We start from the raw sequence: 16,038 nt of genomic DNA on the forward strand, positions 1-16,038 counted from the left end.
AGCAGACTCCTCTCGGAAGATAACCATTCAAGTAGCAAAATTTTGCCTCCTGTCTAGTGGGATTCGTAAACGACTAATTGAAAACCTTTCCCCATAGAAGATCTTTCCTCCTCTTCTTCAAGCCATCCCTCCCAGAATCATCAACTTTTATTATTTTATTTTATTATTTTAACTTAACTTTGATTTTTATTCAGAGCTGATATTGTATCGAAATAAAACTTGATTCATTAAATTGGCATAAAGGTTAAGCTTGGAAAATCAAACTACGTCCTTGGTCTCAGAGCCTCAGTGGTGATAAGGGGTACAACTGAGGGCAGGGGTGTCAAACATAAGGCCGGAGGGCCAGATCCGGCCCCTTGAGAGCTCTTATCCAACCCGCAAGCCAGCCGCCACCCCCCCCCACTCCAATCTGGGCTGGCGAGGCATGGCCCGACCAAGTGCCATTTATGTCATATCCGGCCCTCGTAACAAATGAGTTCGACACCCCTGGCCTAGGGCATACATTCCAGACCTTTATCTTATGCAAACAAATCCAAAATTAGTAGACAGCATCAGCGTCTGCAGCAACATTGTCCTAACCTTGGATACTTGGGGGCACATGATACCACCCCAGTTTAAAATTGGAGGTACTCCCCCCCACCAAAAAATGTGTGTTATGTTTAGTGCTATGGGCATGGGGATTTCTTTTTCTGAAATTCACTTTTAAAAGATAAGGCTACTGATTCTTCTTATTGCTCATTTAAAAGAGGAATTTCTCTTTCATTTCTCTTTGAAGAGAAATTGACACACCCTTTTGTAACTTCAGCCCTTGCGGCTGTTTTATCTAACACCCCACAGGTGGTGCTCTAGCAGGACGACGGGAAGTCTGGGAACACACGGCCTGCCTCTGAGCATCTACACAGTGGAATTCTGACATTTTGCTGAACCGCCCGTCCTGCCCCTCTTGACTTTAATAAAAACAGAGTTGATTAGACATTGACTTCAATTTCCGGAAAAGAAGAATGAAAGAAACTGGGCAGTGAGGAATTAAGATAATTCCTCTGAACACCACTAGTGTGAACAAGTGTTCTCGTTGCAACGACAGGATAACCCACTCAACGCTGCTTCTCAGCAATCCCACTCTCTACTTGCCCAAGCTCAGGGATGGGAGCATATTTTCTGGGCAGTCAGAGCGGTTCCTCAGTGGAACAGGCTTCCTTGGGAGATGGTAAGCTCTCCTTCCCTGGAGGTTTTTAAGAAGAGGCTAGATGGCCATCTGTCAGCAATGCTGATTCTATGACCTTGGGTAGATGATGACAGGGAGGGCATCTTGGCCCATCTTCTGGCCATGGAGTAGGGGTCACTGGGTGTATGTGAGGGGGAGGTAGGTGTGAATTTCCTGCATTGTGCAGGGTGTTGGACTAGATGACTCTGGTGGTCTCTTCCAATTCTATGATTCTATTCTATGGGTGCTGGTGACTGTCAGCAGTAGGATAAGCCTCATTCATTGAATCCCTCCATGCTCTCACTCTGGAGGATGTCACTGCATATATTGAGGAGAGACAGGGGATGAATGCTACATGGCCATCTTCCTACTCACAGCGGGCTGGCTTGCAAGGCATGCTTCAGCCTTGCTCATGGCATACAGTTTGGGAATCACTGTCATAGTATAGCCACCAATTTCTTTAAAAATCGTGCCCTGGAAACCATCAGTCCAATTCACATCGGTGACAGCCAGTTCAGACAAAATGCCAGCCCTTCTACGGGTCGGGACCAGCTTATGGAAGACTGCCCTTTATAAACTTGCCAGGCCCAATGAAAGATGATTTCACTGGCTCCAGGTTCCTTACGAAAAGGCATTATCAGGAACCTTTAAGAATGAGCCATGGAAACAGAACGCTCGAAAGCTGTTTTTCTAAGTGTTGTATAATGCTCAGCCCTCCCTCTTTGCCACCTTGGGGCGGAGTGCCCTCCGCCCCCTGCTGCCTGCCTCTCTCCAAGATCCTCCCTGTTCCTGCAGTATGACAAGGGAATCCAGCAGAAATGTTCCAGAATAAGTGGTTATCCAGGCAACAGAAAGTTCTTGTTCGGCCACCCTGCCCTAGCTCTTGCAAATTTCAACAACCATCCAAGTAACAACCTCTTGCGCTTTATGTGTTCAGAATTTCATCACAATATATGCCCTTTCTAGCCTGAGGAAAAGAAAGGAAGCCGGCGAATGCATGGGAGTTCCATAGGCACAGAAGCATGCTTCATGCAGGAAATTGGGCCTGCTGCTGCAACTTCCTTCCCCGCTGCTGTTTGGCCCCCCAGGCTTCACCAGGGCAGCGTTAAAACCTTTTCCAGAGCCTCTCTTATGCTTGGCTAAGTTCGCCAGGATTCTGAAGAGTACACCCCTTACTGTGCAACTTTTAATGTAACTGGGAAATAAGGAACATACAGCTTCGAGCTGAAAGGAGCATGTGCTGATGCTTAAAGAGTGCTGTCTGTTCAGCACGAGGGTTGCTGACTCTGGGTGAAGCCAGTTTGAGAAATTTTCTTCCCTCCGTTCCCACTGCCGGGCCTCCTTCCTTCCTCCCTTCACAGCTGGAGCTTCCAATGTGGCTTCCCAAGCACCTTTAAAGACACATACCCAACAGGGGTGCCCAAATTTCCACAAGATGCGAGAATTCAAGAAACCCTGTTAGGTGTAATAGCTGGCTAGGCGGCCTTTGAAAACACCTGCAAACATGAAGGGAAGGGGTTCTCTAAAACGTCCTGCACTGCTTTCAGCGAACATTTGGAGAATGATACACGTTCTGGGAGACGCCTGGCCAATCCAGAAGGGGTCACAAACATATTCAACACAGCTCATTGTGGCCAGCAAAAGATCAAAAGAACATGTGGTCAGATTTAGCTTCTTTCCTCCTAATAGATATTCTGTAGTAAGATCAAGAGCAGTCTCTCGGGCCCAAGGCTGATGCTCAGAAAGATGGAAGTGAAGACAGCTTTTACTTCCAACTGGGCAGCTCTCTTATCTGAGCAGTCTGAAAAAGCTTCCGGGCCTGATGCGGAGAACTATGGACTACACATTGTAATTCCAGATCTTTTCTCCGGCCTTTACATGGTAAGTTGACAATCAAGAAGAAGAGTTGGTTTTTATATGCCGACTTTCTTTACCACTAAGGGAGAATCAAACCGGTTTACAATCACCTTCCCTTCCTCTCCCCACAACAGACACCCTGTGAGGCAGATGGGGCTAAGACAGTGTGACTAGCCCAAGGTCACTCAGCTGGCTTCATGTGTAGGAGCAGGAAAACAAATCCAGTTCACCAGATTAGCCTCAGCCGCTCATGTGGAGTGGGGAATCAAACCTGGTTCTCCAGATCAGACTCCACCGCTCCAAACCACTGCTCTTAACCACTACACCACGCTGGCAGCAAGTTTTTTTTTTGGGGGGGGGGCTGTTATTTTCCTCCTCACTAGCTTGCAGAGCTTTACATGCACATTAATTCTGTGCTGCTCTATAGAGTATTAAATCTCCCAAGACGATTTAGAAACCTGCCCCCCCCGCAAAAAAATGTGAAAGTGAATTTGGGAAGGGACACAGCCAGGAACACCTTAGGGAAAGGTGACAACTTTGGAGCCACACAAAGTCAGGTTGTTATTGCACACCCTCCCAAATTAACCTAGCAAACTTGTAAGTGATATGTAGAATTTACAAGTCAACCTGGCCTGCCCAGTTTACATAAACTGGACTGGACAGGACAGGAGGAAGCAGGTAGGGGAAGAGGAGACCACATACAAATTGCACTATGTCACTTCAGGAGCTCTTCATTCCCCACATACCAAATGTGCTGTGATAGAAAGTATCTTGCAACGCAACACACCTCCCACACTCTGGCATGCCAGGTCAGAGACTCAGAGCTTTGGGGAAAGAGGCTGCTTCAAGCAAGAGACCCATCCTCCTTTTACTGTGAGATGGGATGAGAGGACCCCCCGCTCTCTAATCCAAGGCAAGAGCCCACCACCCGGCAAGAGAATGGCGGTAAGTCACTGTCTTGAGAATCTCCGATACTATACATAAATGATTTGATGAGCACTCTACACTGAGTATTACTTGAGCACACTCTGCAACCTTAAAAAAAATGAGGGGGGAAGAAGGGGGAAAGAAACCCAACTTAAAAAATCAAAAGCTGGGTACCCAAAGTTAGGTGGAAAAGATAAAATTATATAATAGAGAACACATGAAGCTGCCTTATTCTGAATCAGACCCTTGGTCCATCAAAGTCAGTATGGTCTACTCAGACTGGCAGCGGCTCTCCAGGGTCTCCGGCAGAGGTCTTTCACATCACTTACTTGCCTAGTCCCTTTAACTGGAGGTGTCGGGGATTGAACCTGGAACCTTCTGCATGCCAAGCAGATGCTCTACCACTGAGCCACAGCTCTCCCATTCAGAATCTGTGCACAAGTATCAACCTGGTCAAACGTTTGATCAGGTTGATACTTGCACACATTCTGAATGGGAGACCAATTCAGCCCAGTGTAGAATTGCAGGCACTCCAACTAGAGGGCTTTATAATTTGAAATTTATTATACACCTTACACACATGCCTCGGCTGGTATATAGTTGTCTGTATATGTTGATATATTTGTAAATATTTGTGTGTGCATTAGAAGAAGAGTTGGTTTTTATATGCCGACTTTCTCTACTACTTAAGGGAGAATCAAACTGGCTTACAATCACCTTCCCTTCTCCTCCCCACAACAGACACCCTGTGAGGTAGGTGGGGCTGAGAGAGTTGAGACTAGCCCAAGGTCACCCAGCTGGCTTCATGTGTAGGAGTGGGGAAACAAATCCAGTTCACCAGATTAGCATCCGCCGCTCATGTGGCGGAGTGGGAGATCAAACCCGGTTCTCCAGATCAGAGTCCACTACTCCAAACCACCGCTGTTAACCACTACACTATGCTGGCTCTCATTATATGGGTTTTATTTGACCACTGAGGAAGGTCTGTTAGCCGAAACGCGTATGGCATGTGCTTCAAGTCTATCAACGTTATGAGATGCCACTGTGCCATGTTTTATCATATTGAATGTTTTTAACCCAGATATGGTATCTTAAAATAAAATATTTCTCTATTATATAATTTTATCTTTTCCACCCAACCTTGGGTACCCACATTCTGCGACCACCAACCAGTTCAGAAGCAGCATGCCTCTGCATACCAGTTGTTGGAGAGGCAAGCACTGCTGCCTTCACGCCTGGCTCGCTGGCTTCTTGGAAGTGTCTGGCCGGCCACTGTAGGATTCTGCGCTAGAGGGACTTCTGGTCTGATTCAGGGGCTCCCCGTGTTCAGCAGAAGCTGGGCTAAGAGTGTGTCTGGGAAAACTTCAACATGCAGGCAAGAACAGAACCTCTGCTGCCCTTCCACCTGTACCAGAAGCCCTCGGGCATCCCCACAAGACTGATGCCTCTGCCCCAGGAGGACGTGGGCGGGTGCCTTACCTGCGGGCACGAAGGGCTGCAGACCGGACCGTTTATCTGTTCGTAGTACCTCCTCTCGGCATCGTCGTACTTGAACTTATCAAACCAGATCTTCTCGTGCATGAGGAAGCTGGTGGCCATGTTTCTGCAAAGAGGAAGAGACCCAATGAACGCCTGGGAATAATTCAGCAGAGCCCCCGGGGCCCACGTTGGTTAAAAAAAATATATGGCACGGGCTCCTCCCCCTTCATAATACACACAGGAACCCTCAACCCCCCCACCCCCAAAACAGTTCTCAGTTCATCCAATTTACACAAGCCTTATGACTCACATTCCAGGCTGACTGCTCTGGTCTGCTTTTTATGGGACACAGTAAAGCTAAGTCAGAGCCCCCTTCCTCGGCACCTCTTCTAAATCCAGCTTAACCAGTCCGATAAACACCCGAAAATCCGCACAGATCAGTCAACACGGCAAAGGGGCCTGCCTCAGAAAGGCCACAGCATCCTGAGAAATGACCCTTTCCTGACACCGCTGAGCCGTTCACAGAAAGGCAAAACACACTGTGTGGAGACGGGATGGCAGACGCGGCCCACCTAACCACATCCCTTCCAAAGGGTTGAACACATGAAACTGCCTTATACTGAATCAGACCATCAAGGTCCATCAAAGTCAGTATTGTCTACTCAAACAGGCAGCAGCTCTCCAGGGTCTCAGGCAGAGGTCTTTCACATCACCTGCCTTCCTAGTTCCTTTAACTGGAGATGCTGGGGATTGAACCTGGGACCTTCTGCATGCCAAGCAGAGGCTCTACCACTGAGCCACAGCCCCTCCCTCTGTATAAATGGCTTGTGTGGGGGAGGTAAATCTTCTACTCTTGTATGCAAGAAGGAGCATGTGCCTCAATCAGCCTCTGCCCACAGAGCTGGAGATTTGGCTTGCTCAGAATTTAATTCAGAACCAAGCAGCACTTCTAAGATGTGTTTGTGGCAGTCGCCAGCCAGGCTGCACGTTTGGACGTGGTGGCCAAACGAACCCACCTTTCCAAAAGCAACCTGCAGAAGGGGAATCACTGGATGCTCTCCCAAACACTGCATTTTCTTCTAAGCAGGGGAGCACCGATGTGCCGCCCCAGAGGTGAGAAGTGTGGGTGTGGCAGGGGAATCTACTGTTGAAGGGATTAACAGCGCAGGTCTAGTCAACTAATGTTCTACCTTCACAGGTGTGGGAGTGGGGGGTGGATACTGCTCACAGCTGGAGGCTACAGGGGTAGTTCTTGGCAGGAGGATACAATGAGGGACCACAGGAGAAAAAGATGGAGGGGGGAAGAGGGGGAGAACACAACATGAAGCCTCATCAGTTACTGTTGTGAAGCTCTTGAGCTGGGGACAAACGGCTTAAGGCCAAAGTAAAGAACGTTATTCCTGAGACAGCCACCGTTCTGGTTTATTCCACTTGCACAAAGCCCAATGCCTTTCCAGATCACACCAAAGAAGCCCAAGAAACACCACCCAAAAAGGCCTCCTTTGGTGCTGGATTTCTAGAAATAATGGCCAGAAAGGGGCACGCAGGATCAGCGGAGTATAAAAACCTTCCCTAGTATTCTTAGGGTTCCCTCTGGCCAAGCACAGACAGCTGCCCCCCAAACAAATTTCCATCACATTCGCTCAAACAAGGCTAGGGAGTTAGATCACGATGAGTAGCCGTGTTAGTCTGTCACTAGCCTTAGAAAAGAGTAGGGGTCCAGTCGCACCTTAAAGACTAACACAATTTCTGGCAGGGTATGAGCTTTTGTGAGCTGTGGCTCACGAAAGCTCATACCCTGCCAGAAATTGTGTTAGTCTTTAAGGTGCGACTGGACCCCTACTCTTTTCTAAGGCTAGGGAGTGCTAGGGATCTGACATACTATAAAAAGGAAGGGCACCGATGCTTTGTGCTTCACACGTATCAAGAAAAGCCTCTTTTGGATGTAAAGCAGTCAAGTCATTGAGATGCACAGGATTGTTAGTTATGCTGCTATGAAATTCAGTGGCTGTGGGGAAAAAGCAATGGGAATAATCCCATTTAAGTGCTCTAAGTGATTATTGAGAGCTACTGATTGCCATCCAGAAGGGCAAATTACTGAAGCCACCCTTCCACCTCTAAACAGGGCAAGCTCTCAAATGAAGGCAGATTTCTATTTCAACCTGCAGAGGCCCCCCCACCCCTACTCCATATACGCATGCTATTTACATACAGAAACCCTTCTCTATCTGGGCCCAGTTTAGAACAAATTACCCCAGAACAAGCTTTTCCTACTTAGCATTAGACTCTGGTGTGCCGGAAGGCTGGGCTGCAGGCGGCAGGGGCTTTTGGGGCACAGCCCCGGACATCCTGGCGTTCTCTTGCTCGCTGGCCAGTTTCAAGGCCTTGGCCGCATAGTAGTGTGCTTCAGCGCTATCGTACACGGGCTTATTGAGCCACAGAGATTCGCTATCCTTGTGCATGAAATACCAGGTATACGGTGTGTGAGAAACATCTTGAGGTACGCCGACAGAGGCAGTGGAATTCCCCCTCTTCGCTGTGCTTCGGCTCTTCTTGTCTTTGCGGCTCCTCTTCAGGGACTCTGGCCGCTCGCGCTCCTGCAACCTCACCTTCCCAGGCGGGTGCCCGTCAAACATGTTTGCATAGAAGCTCCTCTCTGCATCGTCGTAAACGGGCTTCTCCAGCCAGACCTCTGAAACCAGGGACTGTAAGCCGGCCAGCTGAGGTTTGCCATTCACAGTCTGGTCCAAAGCAGCAGGCAGATCGGGAGAGGCTAATGATGCGCCGGTGCAAACCGTAGCCTCCGCGGACTGGGCCGGTGTCGAAGGAGTAGGCAGGGCAGTCCCGTAGCCTTCGTCCGGTGTTGGCTGTTCAGCATAGTCCTCGCTGCCGTGCCAGGGAACCGTGGGAAGGTGGAGGGCCTGTGCCAGAGCCATCGACTGGCATTTTTCGACAAATGTCTTCTCGGCGTCGTCAAAGTCGACCTTGTTGACCCAAATGTCCTGGATCAGGTGATGACAGGCGATCAGGCTGTCGTGGGAGCACTGCAAGACCTCCAGGTTACTTCTCGACTGGACGCTCCCCGGAGACTCGACTTCAGACCAGGGCACCAAGGCAGAGGGCTCGGCAGATGGTGGCGTCTCAGACACCGCCTGCGAAAGAGCGTCCGCAAGCCTCTTCCGGTAGGCGGCTTCCGCCTGGTCAAAGAGAGGCTTGTCAAACCACACACGGTCAGCTAACAGCCCCGTCAGGACGAGGTCCACTCTGGGCTCGAAAGGGCTGGCTCTGGCCGAACACTTCCTCTTCTTGTGCTTCTTGTTGCTTCCAGCTCTGCATGGGTCTCCTTCCGGCTCTTCCTCGCCGGGTTCATCATGACAGAAGCCGTTGACGGCCACCAGCTCGTGGCAGGGCCCGGCGGCAGAGGCGGCCAGAGTTGCTTCCCGTTCATAGTGGAGCCTCTCCGCCTCATCGTACCTGTGCTTGTCCACCCAGACTTTTTCTGCCGGATACAGCAGCTTCCTGGTCCTCATCTTCCCAAAGGCGGCAGCATTAAGAGACAAGCACAATAATATAGTTGCAAGAATAACTAAGACAGTTGCTAACGGCATGCAAGAGGTTCTAGCCATTCCAAGAGCCCGTTCGATGGGACTCCGCATGCAGTGGGATTTGTACAGTACGCACTGGATACAGCTGTATGTTCTAATGTTGTTTTGTTATTGTTGCGTGTTGAAAACACACACACACACTACAGCATACACAATAAAAAAATTGGCACTGTGCTTTGAGAAAAGGACCACAACCAGTAAGCACAAGGGTGGGGGCAGTGTCTGTCCTCAGTTTCAGAGGGTAGCCCTGTTGGTCTGCAGTAGAACAGCTAGATTTGAGTCAAAAGACACCTAAGATACCAACAAGATTATTGGGGTATGAGCTTTCAAGAGCCAAAGCTCCTTTAGCGCAAGAGCCAGTGTTGTGTAGTGGTTAAGAGCGGTGGTTTGGAGTGCTGGACTCTGATCTGGAGAACCGGGTCCGATTCTCCACTCCTCCACATGAGCGGTGGAGGCTAATCTGGTGAACCAGATTGGTTTCCCCACTCCTCCACGTGAAGCCAGCTGGGTGACCTTGGGCTAGTCACAGTTCTCTCAGCCCCACCTACCTCTCAGGGTGTTTGTTGTGGGAGGGGAAGGAATTGTAAGCCAGTTTGATTCTTCCTTAAGTGGTAGAGAAAGTCGGCATATAAAAACCAACTTGTCTTCTTCTTTAATCAGATCTGATGAAGGGAGCTTTGACTCTCGAAAGCTCGTAGCCTAAAAAACTTGTTAGTATCTAAAGGCACTACTGGACTCAAAGCCAGCAGTCTGTCCTTAGGAAAGCCTTGTTCACTGAAGCATAGTGGGAGAAAATAGGAATAATGACAGACACCACAGCTACATTCCGACAGTAAACTGGATCATGGTTCGGTTGAAAAGCGTATGAACCCGGTTCATTGCTGGGCTCACCATGTTCCTCTCCCCTCCATTCATGCAGAGAGCAAAATGGAGGAACCCCAGTTAGAAACTCACCCATGACGCATGAACGCAGGCTAAGTGGAGGTAGGTCATCTCCCCTGCTAACTCAGATCCTCAACCTAAACTGGACTCCAGGTTAGAATCCTGGTTAGGGGCAGGGGGAGAACCACAGGTCCTTTCTGCATGCCTGCATTTGGACACAACGGGCAGCTAGTTTCTAACCAAGATCCTGTGCAAGAAGGGAAGGAGGTGCGGCATACCAACCAGGCCACAAGCAGGGTTCAGGCACATCTCAACTTGAACGAAGGAGAGGGCAAACAGTCTTTGCCAGTCAAACATTTTAGAATGATATGCCCCTTCTGTAAGAGGGATCCAGTACAAATTTACCACGGATAATTAGAATTCATTTGTGATGCCCAAGAAGCGTGCCAGGGCCAAATCTTTTAAAATGTCTTTGTTGTGTTTAAGTAGAAAAGGGCAAGAGTCCAGTAGCATCTTGTGTGTGTGTAAAGTGCCATCAAGTCGCAGCCGACTTATGGGGACCCCTTTTGAGGTTTTCATGGCAAGAGACTAACAGAGGTGGTTTGCCAGTGCCTTCCTCTGCATTGCAACCCTGGTATTCCTTGGTGGTCTCCCATTTAAATACTAACCAGGGCTGACCCTGCTTAGCTTCTGAGATCTGACGAGATCAGGCTAGCCTGGGCGACCCAGGTCAGGGAAGTAGCACCTTATAGACTAACAAAAATATTTTCTGGTAGGGTATGAGCTTTCGTGAGCCACAGCTCACTTCTCCAGAAAGCTCATACCCTACCAGAAAATATTTTTGTTAGTCTTTAAGGTGCTACTGGACTCTTGCCCTTTTCTACTACTGCAGACAGACTAACACGGCTACCCACTGTGAATTATCTTTGTTGTGTTTAAGGAAGCTGCATTGAGACCTCTGGCCTGGCAGATTTGTGCAGGATAATACGATTTTAAAGCAAGTAAGAAATCTAATTTGCACTATCATCCATACTGCACTGACCACTGGCACACAGAAAGTGGAGGGACTCATTTTCTGTGCCCCTGTCTAGTCAAGTTATAACTTCTGGTCAAGTTATAACATCTACAATATAGTCTCTTTTTTTAGAGGGTATGTTCCCAGCATAGCTTTACATTCTTGGGCTATTACTAAGACTTTGTACTCATAGTAAAGGTATTTTATAAAGCAAATGTATGCTACTTCTAGAACTGAGTTTCAGAGAGTAGCCACGTTGGTCTGGAGTAGAACAGCTAGGTTCAAGTCCAGTAGCACTGGAGAGACCAACAAGATTTTCAGGGTATGAGCTTTTGAGAGTCAAATCTCCCTGTGTCAGATCTGCACCTAGCTGTTCTAGAGAACTGAACTTCTTTTAGAAATTAACCTGGACAGGTAAAAAAGGTAAAGGTCCCCTGTGCAAGAACCGGGTCATTCCTGACCCATGGGGTGACATCACATCCCGACATTTACTAGGCAGACTTTGTTTACGGGGTGGTTTGCCAGTGCCTTCCCCAGTCATCTTCCCTTTACCCCCAGCAAGCTGGGTACTCATTTTACCAACCTCGGAAGGATGGAAGGCTGAGTCAACCTTGAGCCGGCTACCTGAACCCAACTTCCATCAGGATCGAACTCAGGTCGTGAGCAGAGCTTGGACTGCAGTACTGCAGCTTACCACTCTGCGCCACAAGGCTCCTAACCTGAACAAGAGACATCCAAATAAGGCACCCTCCAATTTAACATATATTTTTAAATGAAAAAAATGAACTTTATATGTTCTGCCATTATTTTAGTAAAGTATTCACTACTTACTATTGATGTCGTGAAATAGAACACTTGCTCCACAAATCTGGAAAATTTTATTGGTTTTAAGTGCTAGCCTGACCCCAGGTGGAAACTGACATCTTTCAAACTCATGTGCAAGATGTTAAAAAGCTGGGAGCTGTGTGGGCTGGGACAGGGGATTGTGACTAGCGAAAGGAAGTGACATCACAATGCCAGGAGCGGGACTGTGGGAGTCAGCTCTCAGTTGTCCTGAAGAGCCCCCCCCCCCCAGCGCACACCAAAAATGCAGCAAGAAGTGTGACCTGGGCGTTCCCAGCAAACGGCCTAATGCAAGTCCCACACCTACTCTAGACTCCGATTTCCACTTCCAAAATACTTTCAGTGACGTGCTTGTGAAATAAAAGAGAAGTGGTTTGTCCCATACAGGACAAAAGCCACAGGAGAGACACTTAACTGAGCTCAAAGGGAGTTTGGGACGCTCGGGTTTACCTCCAGGTAAAGGAAGCAGCATTTAAGGTAGAGAACGGAAGCCACAGTTGGAATACAGGAAGGGCGAGAGAAGTGAAGGGACCAGGGTATTTCAAAACAAAGGCTGGTGCAGAAAACAGCTAGTGAATTGGGGGGGGGGTGTCCTTTTACAGCCGCTGACCATGGGGAAACGTCAGCAATAACTGGTGAAGGAGCGCAGAGCAGGAAGAAAAAGATTCCACGTTTATTCTGTTTACCGGTTCGTATGATGTTTCAAGGGTACAAAATGCAGGAGATGCGAAGCATCCTCATACAACTATGGCCAAGTTACCAAATGACACGAATGAAAAAAGGGATTCATCAATAGCGAATATGGTTTTTTTGGGGGGAAGCCACCCCCCTGTTACGCAAGGCTTGTTAATCACAAACAAATCGAAAAAAAGAAGTAGGCCTAGATTTACCAGCAGGACAACGGCAGAGACAACTCATTTGACAGACAAAATCACAAAAATGAAGCACCGGGGGATGGATTTTTTCTGCTTTGCTCAGCTAAGCCTGAAGCCTTCCTCTAGCAGGTGAGTTGCCCTTTGAGGCAAGATGTTCCTCAGACAGGAAGAAGGTCCCGCACTTTGCCAAGCAGAGAGGTAGGGTTTGGCTCTCCTGCTCCGCCTCCTTTCCTGGGGGTTTGCAAAGTTGTGCTGTGGTATAACGCACAATGCCCATTGGGGGAGGGGGGGGGAAATAAGTGCTGTGACTTATTCAGAAAATTGTAAAACAAATTATTGTACAAAACACAAGCCAGCCAGGCGACATCACCATATCAAAGAGGCAGCAGCCGTGAAATGGTCCAAATTGCTTTCAATGACCCATGGCTAGGGCCAAACTTCAAAGAACACCCTGTCCTCTGAGTCCAAATTCAGGCAGCAACGCATAACCATTGTCAGCAGAGGAACTATTCCACCAGACTGAGACTGAATGCCTTCTAAAAGCACACAGCTTTCCTGTCCAGACTAGCGTCAACGGTGAACTAGGGCAGCGGCCAAAGAAATTTATCAACTAGGAGGAGGCCGGCTGACTCAGCAGAGATGTTACAGTTCTTTTTTTAAAGATGCAGCAGACCTGGCTTAGTGAAGAATCACATTTAGTCCAGCAGGTTGAAAAAGAAAAGAAACTGCTAATAAGTACTTACCTTTTTAGTTCCTATGACAGCGTTAAGTAAGAAGAGAAGTAGGGAACAGTAAGAACATTTTTTTTGTTTTTAAAGATGCATCAACCAAAGTGTAAAACTGTCAAGAAATCAGAAAAGCAGGTAAGACACGCACACACACCCCGACAGACAAGAAATTCCACTCTGTAATGGCAGAATCTACACATTAGGAGTGTGAAGCAAGAGGAACTGAACACATGAAGCTGCCTTACTCTGAAGCAGAGTCACTGGGCCATCTGTTAGTGTTTCCAACTCTGACCGGCAGTGACTCTCCAAGGTCTCAGGCAGGAAAGGGCCTTTCACAATACTTGAGATACTTCAACTGGAGATACTGGCAAAGGCCCCAGGTTTAATTGCCAATCATAGCACTGGAAGTTTTTACTACTTCAAGAAAAATGTGTTTTAACTCCAGAAGCGCAGCTCTACCCACAGTATAAGATGATTCCACCCAGCAGTATCAACATCTGGAAGCAGACAGCACCACTACAGGAACTGAGTAGAACTTCTCAAATTCTGTTTCACAGGACTCAGGCTTCAAGTAGCAAAAAGCACATCACAAGGTTTGACAGTCGCAAGTAATGCCATCTGACAGCAATGCGGATTCTGTGAACTTAGGCAGATCATGAGAGGGCAGGCGGGAAGGGTTGCATCAGTATTTGGCTCTCATGGCCCCTTTTTACATGCCCAGGGTGGTGCTGATCGCGACATTGGGGTCAGGAAGCAATTTTACTCCGGGCCAGATTGGCCCAGGGATCCTGTTTGCCACCTTCTGAGCATGAAGCAAGGGTCACTGGGTGTGTGTGTGGGGTGGGGGGAGGTAGTTGTAAATTTCTTGTATTGTGCAGGGGGTAGGACTAGATGACCCGGAGGTCCTTTCCAAATCAATGATTCTAAGTTATGCACCAGTTAGCTGAACCACACACTTCTGAAAAACATTTTCTGGAAGTAGTTCAGCTTGCACCCAGCACCAGGGACTCCAATTAACTCTACAACACCTCCTGGGCTCCATTTTAAGAACATGTACCAGCCACAAACTTCTGGGCTCTGCCAACATGCAAGCCAACTCCCACCCCCAATGTCCAACCTTACGTAGAGTTCTAGAGGGAAAGGTAGTCCCCAGTGCAAGCACCGGGTCATTACTGACCCATGGGGTGACATCACATCCCAATGTTTACAAGGCAAGACTGTGTTTACAGGGTGGTTTACTGTTGCCTTCCCCAGTTATCTACACGTTACCCCCAGCAAGCCGGGTACTCATTTTACCGACCTCAGAAGGCTGAGTCGACCCTGAGTCAGCTACCTGAAACCAACTTCTGTCAGGATCGAACTCAGGATGTGAGCAGAGCTTTTGACTGCAGTACTGCAGTTTACTACTCTGCGCCATGGGGCGCTCTCTATGTAGAGTTCTAGGGAACTTGAAAGTTGGCACTCACTATTCAGTGCTAATTTGATTGGCCCCTCATAAAAATAAAAATACATTGCTGTTTTCTAGTCCATCAACACATCTGCCTGTTATTTATGTCGCAAATTTGGTATTGCATTACTAAAGGAATGGAGTCTGGATAGACTGCACTTGTAGACTTTCACAGATTTAATTTCTTCCTGCGGTCACACAACTCCCAAATACTTTTGTCTTGACTGGAAAGGCTGTAATATATTAAGCTTTGTTTCTTAAGACAACGGAACCCCCAGGCTATTTTGTTTAATGATGGCTTAAGCAGAGAGGTCCCCCTTGGGGACACCTCTCTCATGAAATCCCCCAAGAATCACAGACCAAGACAGTACCCCAACAAGGCCAGCAAGAATGACAGAAATATTTAGAAATGGATATTGTTAACTTCCAATCTGCAACTGCCCCTAAAACCTTTTGTGTACTCGGCACTGATAATTTCCTCAGCCACGTTTAGAAATAGGGATTGCTTGCAAATGCATGTGGAAAACGTGTGTGTGTGTGCACGCACAGCAGAAGCACCACCTAGGCCAAAGACCAAGGATCCCTTCCGCTGGCCCGCCATCATAATAACCGTCTCCTCTCACATATCCCCTTGCGCCACTTACACTTCTAAGGTTGCCATTGGTTTCCCCCACTTAAGGTAACCCAACTGGCATAAAGCCGAGCCCACAGTTTCTCTACTGCAGCTCCTGCTTTGTGGAAAGGGCTCACGGAGAAGGTGGGGGAGGGAACTGCCGTTAGAAATTTTTAGGGAGTGCTACAAGACTGATTCATCTGCCAGGGCACTTATCTGCGCTATTTATAGTCCATCTTTCTCACTGGGACTTAAAGCAGATTACACAGATGAAGACATTGCAGTCTAATGGGGTATATCTCTCTGTGTGTCTCTCCAGCGTGTTGAAGTGGTTAAGGCGTCCGACTACGACCCGGGACCTTCTGCATGCCAAGCAGAGGCTCTACGACTGAGCCACAGTCCCTCCCCTACTACCTGCACTGTGAATAAATAATGCAGGGAGGCTGAGAACTGAACTGGCAGCCTTCCAGATCGCAGCTCATCTCTTAACTATGCTACATCATGGTTGAACTGGGGTATCTTACCTCACAGGGCTTTTCATAAGAACAAAAAGGGGGGGGGGA

The 16,038-nt window shown here is 48.2% G+C and overlaps 1 protein-coding gene across 5 annotated transcripts in view; it reads right to left on the reverse strand.

Moving 5' to 3' along the window:
- Nucleotides 1–16,038, reverse strand: part of EEF1D (eukaryotic translation elongation factor 1 delta) — a 38,254-nt gene that overhangs the window by 20,064 nt on the left and 2,152 nt on the right. For 3 of the 5 annotated variants that reach the window (XM_056854069.1, XM_056854070.1, XM_056854067.1), the window contains exon 2: nucleotides 5,468–5,591. In XM_056854069.1, coding sequence (XP_056710047.1) covers nucleotides 5,468–5,587 — 120 coding nt within the window. In that variant the 5' untranslated portion in view covers nucleotides 5,588–5,591. Of the gene's footprint in view, nucleotides 1–5,467; nucleotides 5,592–7,741; nucleotides 8,278–8,370; nucleotides 8,512–8,562; nucleotides 8,998–13,430; nucleotides 13,442–16,038 lie in introns of those variants that run through there. The other 2 variants (XM_056854066.1, XM_056854068.1) reach the window with 2 other exon arrangements.

This window comes from Euleptes europaea, chromosome 8 (genome assembly GCF_029931775.1).
Source record: "Euleptes europaea isolate rEulEur1 chromosome 8, rEulEur1.hap1, whole genome shotgun sequence".
Classification (NCBI taxonomy): domain Eukaryota; kingdom Metazoa; phylum Chordata; class Lepidosauria; order Squamata; family Sphaerodactylidae; genus Euleptes; species Euleptes europaea.